Genomic DNA, 14,702 nt, shown 5'->3' on the forward strand with positions numbered 1-14,702 from the left:
CTCAATATTTAGAAAAGGTAAATGTGTCCCCCTCAAAAAATAAAAAAGCCAACCCCCTTTTCTCCAAAACAGGACAAAATAACAGTTCAAGTGAGACTTGATTCCTTGATTAAGATTGTCTGTGAGCCTTAGTGCATTCTGTTCCATTATATTTGTGTCCCCATACCTGAATGTTGTCTGTTCCTTAACATAGATAAGGACATTTCCAACATGAATGAATACAGAAAATGCAGAAATTGGTGAATAGAAATTCACCAGAATGTAGGAAACTAAATGATTGAGAATCAAAATGTTACGGGGAAGGACCCCCTGACCCCTTTGCTTAAAATGTACCCCCCCAATTGTAAAATAAAACTTAAGCCCTTGAGCGCCACCTTTTTCTGCTGTGAAAACTATGGATCAGATTCATTCCGAAACAAAAGAGAAACAAAAGTGTCTCGTGCTGGCAGAGAGAAAGTATATTACAAGATGGACATACTTTTGAAATGATCAAAGCAGTGGATTACAGAAACGCATCAGTCTGATCTCACACATGAAGAAGCTTTTTCTGCTCTGCAACAGAGCCTTCCGTGTGCACAAATCTAGCACATGATTAACTTAAAAAGCATGAACTAATGAATGACCTATGAATCACATTTAGCCACCACTGTGAGTAGTGAAAAGTTACTGAATAATAAAGGAAACCTTTTTTCCCTAAAACAAAGTGATATTCCCCCGACCCCTCCACCCCATATTTGGAAGCACATACATTACCAAAATTAAGTAATGAGAATAAAAACACAGATTATGCATTTCAGAGATGTCCATGTCATTATGTACAGGCACATATTTATTTATAGTAGGTTGGTCCAATGCCTTCTCCTCAGCAAGAGTATGCTCTATGTGTTTGTTACCAAAAGGTAAAGCTCACATTCTGTGGCTGTATAATTGGCCACATATACAAATCATTTTGACACTAAACAGGAGACATTCCTTTGTGCAGAGTACAAACATGCTGACAGACAACACTTTTTGAGCTTCCATCAAACGCATGAACACACCCTTCAATCAACCCACAGATGCACACAACCTATTCGACGTGAAGATGTATCAGCCTTACCTCTTCTCCTTAGTTTGAGATGAATGAATGGGTCAGCTCTAACACTTTGAAGAGGTCAGTGTTGGGGAAGTTGATGATTGATCCATAGTGGCTCCTCAGATCTAATGGTCTGTTTGAGATAGTTTGTACCCTGGACCATTTTTAACCAGAGGTCAAAGTCTGCTCCTACTGAGGTCTTATTTCCTGAGGCATAACAAGGTTTATTTAAAAATAGCAAGGGTTCCTCCGGAGGGGTCACTGGTTTGCCAGGTGCACGTGGGTATGTTGCAAAGAGTGACCACCCTTCCTTAAAATCATCCACCACATATTTAAAGAACATTTAGGGGTTCGTATTTAATCGTTGTCATTTTATCCACACAGATGAAAAAATATATTTATAGAAAATCCCTGTTATGGAGTGGACTGAATAACAGTGTGTCTAGTGTGGGCAAGATTAAGACAAAAATAAATTGTTGAAGACTCTATGTTGTAGGTCGTCTGCTTTTAATTAAAAGCTTTTAGTTTAAAAACATATGCATACATGTTCCAGTGTTTCTGCAGCAAAATAAGCCTTGGTCAGTTTCAGACCACTTAATTTAAAAGGATGCCTTCTGGTGGTCCATCCCGCCATCATACAACACATGCAATCCACATCAACCAAAACTACAAACAGAAACATATAACAACAATAACGCTCCTGGATATATTCCACAGTAGAAAAATACAATTCCCTACCTACAAACACAGGCACCTTATATGCAAAACATACAGTAGAAAGAAAGTTAAGTCTAGTTTGGCATTTAAACCTACATGCTCTTAACACTTTACTCTATCAACTGTATTTTTCTCAATTCCACTAAATATGAGGCTCTTCTTGACTGCCTGTTTCCTAAGCGACACCATTTGGTCAAAACAATACATCAAGTTCTAAAGAACAGGTTGCAGTCAAATTAACTGAGAATATGGTGCACAATTTTTTTCTACCTTGGATATTGTTAAGTTTTCCTCAAGACAAATACTTAAGTTTACTTAACATAACAACATACAGTATATAGGGTTTTTGATCCTGGGGTACAAACTCCACCAAGTTTTCAGGACCATATTGTGGTTAACCAGTGAACCATAGTCTGAGCTGCAGCTTGCAGCACTGGAACATCCTCTTTAGACAGAAGCACAGCCACCAGCACAATTCCTCCAAATGTGAGCAGCCAGGGAGAAGAGAGGACGGATGGCTTGCTCTCCCGCTCTGGTACCACTCTGGTTCTAAAAGGCTGAGTCACCCGCTCCCACTGAGTGAGAATAGCTTGACGGGCTCCGGCCCACCGTCCAGGCCCAGTCAGACGGTACTGGTACGGAGTGCAGGGACCAAAGAAGACCTTCACCCACAGCACAGGATCTCTCAGTAGTAGTCTCAGAAGGTTTATACGAACGCCGACCTGTAATTCGAAGACTATAATGATTGTTCTGTCTAATTACACAAAGGGTGACACAGTTGTGTTGTAGAGCTATAGAACTGACCTGCTCAGCCATGAAATCCAGGTAAGTGATGTAATCTACATACAGAGCAGCCTGTTGTGGGTAGCTGAGAAAACACAATCCAAGAGTGCATTAGTACAGATGTTGTTGTTAACAAGACACATTTTAAGTTCTGCTTTCTAAAGTAGGAACCTGAACTGTCAACATGCATCACCAAAAGCACTAGCCCGGTGAACCCAGCCTGATCGCGCCAGCTTCACTTTCGTTTCTCTCACACAGTTCAGTCTGTAATTTCTCCAATCTCTGTGGGAAGGAGCCACCAAAAATATAAAATAATAATAATAATAATAATAATAATAATAATAATAATAATAATAATAATAATAATAATAATAATAATAATAATAATAATAATAATAATAATAATAATAATAATAATAAAAAAATAAGCAAGGGAGCCTCTGATTATTTTGTGTAATTGTCAATCTATCCTCATGGCACTTGCCAAATCTCACAAGTTTATTCATCGATCAATGTGACATCAAGACCCATGAGGTGTATGAAGTGGTCAGAAACCTATCAGTCAATAAATCGACAGGTATGGATTCCATCTCTGCTGAACATCTCAAATTTGCCAGCTCAAGGTTAGCTCCTCTGCTTGCCCTATGCTTCACTGCCTTCATGGTCCATGGCTATCTTCCACACTCTATGATGACGGTACTGCTGGTCCCTGTTGTCAAGGATAAATCAGGAAAGGTATGCAGCTCAGACAATTATAGACCCATTGCACTGGCTAGTGTATTATCTAAAGTTGTTGAACAAATTCTTCTTGAAAGAGTCCAAGCATTAATTATTTCTGCAGAAAATCAATTTGGCTTTAAACCTAAGCATAGTACGGATATGTGTATCTATGTTTTAAAAGAATTGTTGAGTGACTACAAAAGAAAAAACTCTTCCATGTTCATGTGTTTTTTAGACGCTTCCAAGGCATTTGACCGCGTGAACCATGGGAAGTTATTTAAAAAATTGAGCGAAGCGGGCGTCCCAAAATACATAGTGAGAATCCTGTCTTATTGGAATGCTCACCAAACTATGCAGGTGAAATGGGATAATTGTGTATCTGCTCCCTTTCAGGTCGGTAATGGAGTCAGACAGGGGAGCATTTTATCTCCTATTTTATTTAATTTGTATATGAATAGTCTGTCAAAAGAGTTAAAAAGGGGTAAAACCGGCTGTATGTTTGGCAGTACAGTGGTGAACCATCTCATGTACGCGGATGACTGTGTGCTACTTAGTCCAAGTTCAGCTGGTCTGCAGCAGCTCCTTGATGTATGTTCCTTGTATGGAGAGCAACATGACATCAAATATAATGATGTAAAGAGTGTTATTATGATCTCCAGAACAAATGAGGATAAACATATGGTTTTCCCTGACTTTAAGCTGTCGGGTCATGTTTTAAAAACCTGCAGTCAGGTGAAATATCTTGGTCATGTGATCACTGACACACTGAGTGACGATGAGGACATTCTGCGTCAGTCTCGCATGTTATATGTGCAAGCAAATGTACTGATACGTAAGTTTGGCTGCTGCTCTGATGATGTGAAGCTGACTCTATTTAAAGCTTATTGCACACCGTTATACACTGCACATCTGTGGTCAAATTATAAAAAAGCGAGCTTTCGGAGGTTGCAAGTGGCATACAATGACTCTCTGAGAATTTTGTTAAAACGGCCCAGATGGACCAGCGCCACCGAAATGTTTGTGACTGCTCGAGTTAACACTCTCCAATCTGTCTTAAGAAAAATCATGTTTAAGTTCATCTGCCGTTTGAATAACTCAGAAAATCTGATTGTTTTGGAACTGACGAACATTGCATTTAGTGCCACACGTTACACATCACTGCTCTGGAAACACTGGTATAAGTGTATTTTAATAGGGGGTTGCTAGACAACCTTGTATGTTGTTGTTGTTGTTGTTGTTGTTGTCGTCGCTGTTTGTATTGTTTTATGTTCTTTTGTATCTGGACTTAGAGTCTGTAATAAAAAATTATCTATCTATTTGTACAGGAACCAATCAGGGGCTTTCTTTCTCCAATGGACGTAAAGTGCGGAGGGCACGGTCTGACTGGAGGCTAGATAGACAACTACATGGACCAATCAGGGCTGCCTTCCATTAACAGACAGGGCTGGGCTCCTCCCCACAGAGATTAGAGAAAGGCTAGACTGATCTGCAAGAGAGAAACAAATGTGAAGCTCGCACAAGATCAGGCTTGTCTTGCCAGGCTACCAAGGGACCCAGTGTGAGGAGAAAGTTTACTTTTTCATGTGCCTCCTCCTGTCAGACTCAATGACCTCTAGCATTTTCTCCTTAGGTGGAAGACGGCTCAAACCTTGAAGACAAAACAAGCCAAATGACACGGTTTGCTTCTCAATCCTTGTGTGTGTGTGTGTGTCAATTGTTACAGTTGTTTACCGGCAAAGACCTTAACAGCCCACCGCGCCTGCATCTCCACGACGGGCATGATTGGTCCTCTTGTTTGGAAAAGACCCATGACAGCCAGTGTGGTTGGTAAAAGAGATGGGGGAAACAGTCTCCTGAAATGAGGAAAAATCGTGGTGATACTTCTTTACAAAATAAATGATAGTAGAAACATTATTATTTAAAAATGTGTCACTCAAAACAGGCAGGTGTGTCAGAGAAGCAAGTTTAACTAGTCATTATTATTAAACCTTTAATTGTATTATTTATTTTTATCAAGGCTACTGCATGTGTACATATGCAGCCAAGCCTACTATATGTTGTATGCCTGACAGTGTTAGCTTCATTTTTGCTCTCCTCCAATTTGTTGAGATCTGCAGTGAAATACGCCATATACTAACTTGTACAATGTCAGCTCTCCGTGAGGCCCCTCAGATAGAGCTGCTGGCAGAAAAGGAAAGTTCCTTCTATAACCAGTACAGAAGACCACAGCGTCAATGTTGTCTTCTACGGTGCCATCTTCAAAGACAACTCCAGAGTCCGTTAACCCTTTCAGATGGGGTTTCATCACCAGTGCCCCCTGAAGGATTCGACCAGGAAGGTCATCATTGATCAAAGGAGTTCTGTCCAAGAACCTGGGAAAGAGAGGAAATTATTGACAAAGAAAACTTTAAGTTACCAATACTTGTCTACATCTGCCATGCTTTAGCCATGCTAGCTCTGTGGCTCAATAAGGGAAATATCGGTTGATCCAACATCTTGGTCCAGACTAGTGGAACATTTCAATAACTAGTGTAGGGATTGTGGTGCCCATTAAACATTGGTGGTCTTGGACCATGAGTGTCACCTGTGTCTGGGCTTCAGGCCGTACAGGCTGTGGTCATATTGGTTGTTCAGGACTCTCTCTACTGCCCAGTTGACCGGAGTCTTGGGAAGGAGCCTAATGAGGAGCTTGTTGATCCTTGTGATTGCTATCATATCCACGGGAAGACCATGACTGGACATCCTGCCGACCACCCAGGCCCCATGCCTTGTGCTGAGAAATGTCTGCACATCGGACATTTATTATGTTAGTGTAGCATTCTTACAAGCAGACAAAAATAATAGGACACATTACAAATATTGTGTTATATTTTCTATAGAAATCCTACTAATGTAAGATCCTGGAAGAGTAATCGAGTCACACTTAAACTGCAAGTGCAATAAGGTAGTAATAATGTTAAAGCTTCTTTGATATGTATATATTTTTTTTTAAGATATTTTTTTGGCATTTTTATGCTTTATTGATAGTGTAGAGACAGAGTTGAAATGGGGCAGAGAGGGGAGTGACATGCAGAGAACGACACGGGCCGGAATCGAACGCGGGTCCGCTACTGGCCGAGGCCCATGGGGGGGACGCCCTACCAACTGAGCTAAGGGCGCCCCCTTTGATATTTAATATCTAAGGATATTTTAAGTGCATTTAGGACAACACATGCATACATTAATGGATTGGTTGAAAGCACATATATATTTCAGTCATCCATCTCTGGTCCCCTGGTTCTTCTGTCTTACCTTCTCTGCAGATCTGCTTATCTCTACTGCGATATCTCCTCCAGAGTTGCCGATGCCAACCACCACCACCCTCTTCCCTCGGCAGGCATCTGCATCCTTATATTCCCAGCTGTGGAAACACCTGCCAGAAAATCTCTCATGTCCTAAAGATGCAAGAATGTTGAGATGTTTAGGTTATTCCACCGACTGTACTACTCCATCAAATTATGTAAAACATTTGAAAAGTGATATCTATTTGTTGACGGACCTGGAATGTCTGACACGGGGAAGGCCGGACAGGTGTAGTGTCCTGAGCACACCAGGACTGCATCAAAAACATGTCTCTCCTCTTTTCCATCCCTGTTAATGGTCACTATGTCCCACTGACCGGATACATTGAAGTCCGACCTCTGTGTCACACTCCTTACTGTGGTCTGCAGCGGTACACAAACACAATAAGAACTCTTCACATTACACTTGTGAGAAGACAGTGAAAATCCAGGAAAGGTGAACAGTTATAACCTGTAACTGAATGTATCTGAGCAGGTTGAAGTGCTCAGCGTAGAGCCTGAAGTATTGCAGCAGCTTGGAGTTGTGCATGTAGTTTGGATAGTCAGCCGGCACTGGGAAGTCGCTGAAACACATCATCTCTTTGGAAGTGTTGACCACCACAGACTGATAGATGCTGGATCGCTCTGGCTCGGGTGACTCCTGTTCACACAAGGGAAAACACGACATTTTTCTTATATCAAACAGAAGACTTGTTCTGGATGATGTGGAAAGCTCTTTGGCCAAACAGTGCCATAAGACAAATCCGGCTGGCAAAACGATTAATAACAATCACCTTAAACTTCCACAGGCCGCCGATGTCATCACTGCTTTCAAAGCAGACAGGTTCCAGCCCCTCATCCAGACAGGACTTGATACAGGCCAGACCTGAACTACCTCCTCCAACCACTGCCACAAGGCGCACCATCGCTCTGCACCTGAAGGGACACAAGGAATCAGACAGTCTGCAGTCATGCCAGCAGGGACAATGCTCACATTGCAATGATAGAAGGTTCAACACCATATCACTTTAGCCTGTTGGACAGGACAGTATAGATTAGATTAGATTATATAACATTGATTGATTTATTGAGTATGTATTTATTCCTAAAGAAAATTGCAATGTTGCAGTAGTAGGTAATAATAACTCACAACAACAAAAACTTTCTTTGGGCGATGGAAGATCACGCCATCATCAAATTCATCAGAACTTATCCTCTAGACACCTTGAATACGGCATCCAATCCATCGATTAGTTGTCCAGATATTTCACACAAATCAAAATTATCTATTTATATTGCCATTTGATTAAAGTCAGGGGTTCACTAAGGTCACCTGACAATGTCATATGAAATGGTATTCAGCCTTTTTCTGAAACCAGCATTATATATGTAATCATAAACAGATAGGTGATAAATACAGTAAAATTAAGCTCTGTAAATATTATCTAAATATGATAAACCTTTCTGAACTGTAACAATCCCTTTATACTGCATCTTGCTTTGAGTATTTTAACACTGATGCACGTTCAGAGTAACAGTAGCCTACAGGATAGAAGACTTACACTGCTTTCTTAGTCTTGATAAAGACATTACACTAAACTTCTACACTAGCACCGATTAAAACAGGCAAATTTTCACCGAAACTTAGTGTTTAAGAACCGCCAACACTTGCACTGCACTGTAGCCTATAGCCTATGGCAGTTTTAAATGACAGGTCTATTATGGAACATTTCAGGTTGCAGGTATGCTGCAGAGTGTGACCCATTGTGAACCTCCTATACTAGGCTACTGTATGAACCAGCAGAACACCTTGCACACAAGTCACTGTTCCGTTCAATAATTAAAATCGTGTTGTTAAAGTGTGAATGACATGTGCTCACCTTCTCTTGTGCAGCTGGGATCAGATATTACGCTGACCAGCTGCTTGTCCGCTTATCAGAGCAGCAGAGGACGGACTTTGACGGTGTTTGCTGCAGTGGAAACGTCTCTGGATATTATACCTGACAACTCAAAGTGAGTGGGAGTCTGTGTGAGTGGTAGTACAGGGGGAAGGGAGTGTCGCGGCAATGAAAAACCAGTTTGTCTAGTTAGGGATGAGAGTCTGCAATGAAATACAAGTTGAAACAATGTTCAAGTAAAATGTTTAAGGTCTCGATTTCAGTTGCGACATTCAAATGGAATGGGTCAGAATTTGGAGTAAACAACAAGAAAGCATGGATCCATCCTACCTTGTATCAACGGTTAAGGCTGGTGGTGGTGGTGTAATTGTGATATTTTCTTGGCACACTTTGGGCCCCTTAGTACCAATTGAGCATTGTTTAAAGGCTGCAGCCTATGTATTGTTGCTGACCATGTCCATCCGTTTATGACCACAGTGTACTCATTTTCTTATGGCTACTTCCAGCAGGACAATGTCACAAAGCTCAAATCATCTCAAATTGGTTTCTTGAACATGACAATGACTTCACTATACTTCAATGGTCTGCACAGTCACCAGATCTCAACCCAATAGAGCCCCTTTGGGATGTGGTGGAATGAGAGATTTGCATCATGGATGTGCAGCTGCCAGATCTGCAGCAACTGCGTAATGCTATCATGTCAATATGGACAAAAAACTTTGAGGAATGTTTTTAACACCTTGTTGAAAATGCCACGAAGAATTAAGGCAGTTCGGAAGGCCAAAGGAGGTTGTTACGAGTTCCCACCTTTTGTTCCTTCCTCCTGTTCCCTCCTATTCTCTCTCTCTCCCAGGTGTCCTGATTCAGGGCAGGCGCTACTGCCGGTCCTTAAGGCCTGTGCCGGTGGCTCGTTCTCTCAAACACAGGGGACTGCTCCTGGCCGCGGACGTGCCGTTCTTCACGACGCTGAAGTTGGCAGCTGATTCGCAGCAGCCGATTCAGCAGTTAAGGAAAAGTTAAGGGATTCTTAAGGAGCGGCGAAGTGACTGATTCTCCGTTGTTTAACCTCCTAAATCACCGCAGTAAAGCCACATTAATTAGTCTAGATTATCTAAGAGAGTCTAACCATTCTTTAAAAACTGTTTAAAATTGATTTAACCTTTATTAAGTTTGTTTAAAAGAAAGAGAGGGGAGATTTCACTGCTTTTTTTGCATCTGGACCACATTAAAACTGGTCCTGATTGAAAACCACTGCATCTAGACTCTTCAAATCTTGACTAGATTATCATAGTGAGGCTATAGATTATAGAAAACATAGTTTCTGATTTGTGAAACTTTTTTTCTATTTGTGAAAATGAAATAAAGGCACATGTCAACGCTTTTTTGGGGTCTAGACCACATTAGAACTGGTCCTGATTGAAAACCACTGCACCTAGACCCTTCAAATCTGGACTACAATATCACAGAGAGGCTATACATTATAGAAAACATAGTTTCTGATTTGTGAAACTTTTTTTCTATTTGTGAAAATGAAATAAAGGCACATGTCAACGCTTTTTTAGGGTCTAGACCACATTAGAACTGGTCCTGATTGAAAACCACTGCACCTAGACTCTTCAAATCTGGACTAAAATATCACAGAGAGGCTATACATTATAGAAAACATAGTTTCTGATTTGTGAAACTTTTTTTCTATTTGTGAAAATGCAAAGAATGCACATTTTAATGGTTTTTAGGGGTCCAGACCGCATTAGAACTGGTCCTGATTGAAAACCACTGCACCTAGACTCTTCAAATCTGGACTAGAATGTCATAGTGAGGCTATATATTATGGAAAACATAGTTTTTGATTTGTGAAACTTTTTTTCTATTTGTGAAAATGAAATAAAGGCACATGTCAACGCTTTTTTTGCATCTGGACCACATTAGAACTGGTCCTGAATGAAAACCACTGCACCTAGACTCTTCAAATCTGGACTAGAATATCACAGAGAGGCTATCCATTATGGAAAACATAGTTTCTGATTTGTGAAACTTTTTTCCTATTTGTGAAAATGCAAAAAAGTTACATTTCAATTACTTTTTTGGGTCCAGACCGCATTAGAACTGGTCCTGATTGAAAACCACTGCATCTAGACTCTTCAAATCTGGACTAGAATATCACAGAGAGGCTATACATTATGGAAAACATAGTTTCTGATTTGTGAAACTTTTTTTCTATTTGTGAAAATGCAAAGTATGCACATTTTAATGGTTTTTAGTGGTCTAGTCCACATTAGAACTGGTCCTGATTGAAAACCACTGCACCTAGACTCTTCAAATCTTGACTAGATTATCATAGTGAGGCTATAGATTATAGAAAACATAGTTTTTGATTTGTGAAACTTTTCTTCTATTTGTGAAAATGAAATAAAGGCACATGTCAAGGCGTTTTTGGGGTACAGACCGCATTAGAACTGGTCTTGATTGAAAACCACTGCAACTAGACTCTTCAAATCTGGACTAGAATATCACAGTGAGGCAATAGATTATAGAAAACATAGTTTCTGATTTGTGAAACTTTTATTCTATTTGTGAAAATGCAAAGAATGCACATTTTAATGGTTTTTAGGGGTCCAGACCGCATTAGAACTGGTCCTGATTGAAAACCACTGCACGTAGATTCTTCAAATCTGGACTAGAATATCACAGAGAGGCTATACATTATGGAAAACATAGTTTCTGATTTGTGAAACTTTTTTCCTATTTGTGAAAATGCAATAAAGATACATTTCAAGTTTTTTTTTGGGTCCAGACCGCATTAGAACTGGTCCTGATTGAAAACCACTGCACGTAGACTCTTCAAATCTGGACTAGAATATCACAGAGAGGCTATACATTATGGAAAACATAGTTTCTGATTTGTGAAACTTTTTTCCTATTTGTGAAAATGCAATAAAGTTACATTTCAAGTTTTTTTTTGGGTCCAGACCGCATTAGAACTGGTCCTGATTGAAAACCATTGCATCTAGACTATTCAAATATTGACTAGATTATCATAGTGAAGCTATAGATTATGGAAAACATAGTTTTTGATTTGTGAAACTTTTCTTCTATTTGTGAAAATGAAATAAAGGCACATGTCAAGGCGTTTTTGGGGTACAGACCGCATTAGAACTGGTCTTGATTGAAAACCACTGCAACTAGACTCTTCAAATCTGGACTAGAATATCACAGTGAGGCTATAGATTATAGAAAACATAGTTTCTGATTTGTGAAACTTTTATTCTATTTGTGAAAATGCAAAGAATGCACATTTTAATGGTTTTTAGGGGTCCAGACCGCATTAGAACTGGTCCTGATTGAAAACCACTGCACGTAGACTCTTCAAATCTGGACTAGAATATCACAGAGAGGCTATACATTATGGAAAACATAGTTTCTGATTTGTGAAACTTTTTTCCTATTTGTGAAAATGCAATAAAGTTACATTTCAAGTTTTTTTTGGGGTCCAGACTGCATTAGAACTGGTCCTGATTGAAGCTGATGTCTTTATATATATTTTTTTTGTTCTATTTTTTAAAGATATTTTTTGGGCATTTTTATGCTTTATTGACAGTGTAGAGACAGAGTTGAAATGGGGCAGAGAGGGGAGTGACATGCAGAGAACGGTTGGTTACGTTGTAACCCAGGTTCTCTGAGTGGAGAGACTATCTCTCCACCCTACATATTCCATATGTACGGGGACTGACCCCCACAGGGGCAGTTGACGTGGATACTCTTTAAGACACATCACTTGTGGCGGCCACGCATGATTTGCCTGCCATGGCTATATAAACTACACACATGTGTGGCCTCTTCGGTTTGAACCTTGATTGGAACGCGTTTCTGAGCGGCATCTTGGCTGGAGAGATAGTCTCTCCACTCAGAGAACCTGGGATACAACGTAACCAACCGTTCTCTATCGTGTCAAGACTATCTCTCCACCTTACATATTCCATATGTACGGGGACTTCTGTAAGACACACCGCGAGGAAACCAAGCAGACCCAGCTGCTCCTGCGGGAGCCTAAATAAAAAAAGGCAGTTGAGTCCGAATGACACGTCACCACCACCAGTGTTCACCCATGTGCCCAGTATAAAGGAACTATTTACAATTATACATATGTACACAGTCCTCGCCAAGGCGCCAGACGCTACAAAGGCTAATCTGGCCCTGCAAGACGCTAAAGCCAGCCATGAATGGGTAGATGGGCTTGCCCAAACGCGCCCCGTCCTGCTGCATTGAGCCCAGCACTCGCTCCAAGAATGGGGTGCTGGCTGCCACATTCATGCAGTAGAACCGGATAAAAGTCGACAGGGTCAACCAAGAGGCCGCCGTACGAATCTCCGATAGAGGGGCCCCTTGCCATAGTGCCCATGACGTAGCAATGCCCCGTGTGGAGTGCGCCCGCACCCCTACTGGGGTCGGCTTGACTGCCCTCTCATATGCCTGCTGGATAGCATCCACAACCCAGTGGGCAAGCCTGGTCTAGGAGACTGGCTGTCCAAGACGGTTGGGCTTGTAACAGACAAAGAGCTGGTCCGTTGTCCTATGGCCACGTGTCCGATTCAGATACACTGTTAGGGCCCTGACTGGGCACAGTAGTGACTCCACCCTGCTTCACCTTCCTGAGGAGGGTGGAAAGGGTGCAGCTCAATAGATCGACCGGCGTGGGACTCAGAACAGACTTGAGGGTGGAATGCAGGGTTCGGGCGCAGCACCACCCCAGCACCACCTGGCAAGAAGCGGCAGCAGTCCTCATGCACTGAAAGAGCATGCAGCTCTCCCATATTAATTGCGAGCAAAAACGCTGTCTTGAGAGAAAGCCATTGTAGCCTAGCTGTATCCAGGGGCTCGAATGGCTCATTCTGCAAGACCAACAGCACCACCTCCAAATCCCATGGGGGGACAGCTGGCCTTCTGCGATGTGGAGTAACCCTACGAGCACCTCTAAGAAACTGAGCAATAAGGTCGCAACAGCCTTCTGCCAGCTTCCGAGGTCCAATACGGGCTGCCTTTATGGCTGCCACTATTCCCCTCAATGTCGAGGGAGATTTGCCCACCTCCAACATTTCCTGGAGGAACTGGAGAATGTCATGGGCCGTGTCTCGAATTGCACCATGATAATTGTTGCCTTTATTAGTTAGAGAGAGAGATCAGAACCATATGACCCGACAGCAGACCTGGAACTCATATGGAAAACTGCCATCCTGTTTGTCTCACAAAGGCAAGAGGAAGTGATAATGATTTTCTATGCAGCCGTTGTGCACATTATGACAGGGAAGATGCTAGGATTGGATTTGCATTGAAAGAGTCCTTAATTGCCTGATTCTGCCTGATGCACTTGTTGTAACTCCCCATTAGCTGCAAGGAGATCCAAAATACTATGATGAAGAGATGTCATCAGCAGATGATACCTGCTGGAGATCGTTTATAAAACTCTGGTGTCAATTAAGTTGCTGCAATATATGCAAAGCTGATAGACGATGTCTGCAGAGAAGGCGTGCCATTCTGATGTGATCCTCAGAATAAGATGACTTCTCAAATGCAAAACTGAATCCTTAAAATCCATTGGTAGACATATTTTGCAAGTTTCTGAGAATTGGGAAACAATATCAGAAATGCTTCCTTTCATGACAGTATCAGGGCATAATCTCTACACAAAATCAGCTCACATCTACAGTATGTGCAGACAGGGCCGCCCATAAGGGGTATACAAGTGTGAAAGCTTTCTAGGGCCCAGCCACTTGGGGGGCCCATGGTCTTTGGAAGCCAAGAACCTACCTAGATAACCTTTATTTTTAGATTTTTAGATATTTATGTCAATATCTATTCAAAGTTGGGTGTTTACACAGAGCCGCGGCTCCGCTTAAGGCCATTTAAAAAGCAGTAGAAAAGCTACTTGTGTCTGGGTGTGGTTGTGAAAAGTATTTGGACCCCATGAAAAAACAGGTTGGGTACCTTTTGTAGTTCTTCTACATTCTTATAAACAGGACAGGCTAGTTACTCTGTCATTGTCCTGAGTCTACAAACAAAAGGCTTTGACATAAGTCTTCAGGTCTGACCAGTTTTTCAGAAACCTGGCCAATTGACCAACCAGCCGGGTCATACCACAATGAAGCTGACGAGCAGCATCATCCTGTTTTAATCATTGTAACCACCATGGTC

General features: G+C 41.5%; 1 protein-coding gene across 1 annotated transcript; it reads right to left on the reverse strand.

Annotated features, from left to right (window-relative positions):
• Window positions 1-1,565: 1,565 nt before the first annotated feature.
• LOC307254284 (dimethylaniline monooxygenase [N-oxide-forming] 2-like) lies at window positions 1,566-8,634 on the reverse strand. The gene is given in 12 exon segments (XM_080032591.1): window positions 1,566-2,246; window positions 2,248-2,514; window positions 2,597-2,660; window positions 4,871-4,943; window positions 5,027-5,148; window positions 5,434-5,667; window positions 5,880-6,079; window positions 6,587-6,729; window positions 6,834-6,999; window positions 7,088-7,276; window positions 7,410-7,551; window positions 8,496-8,634. Coding segments are annotated over 11 exon segments (1,650 nt in total). The 5' UTR covers window positions 7,542-7,551; window positions 8,496-8,634; the 3' UTR covers window positions 1,566-2,186.
• Between the last annotated feature and the right edge of the window lie 6,068 nt (window positions 8,635-14,702).

This window comes from Ammodytes marinus, assembly GCF_949987685.1.
Source record: "Ammodytes marinus genome assembly, chromosome: 8".
NCBI lineage: Eukaryota > Metazoa > Chordata > Actinopteri > Uranoscopiformes > Ammodytidae > Ammodytes > Ammodytes marinus.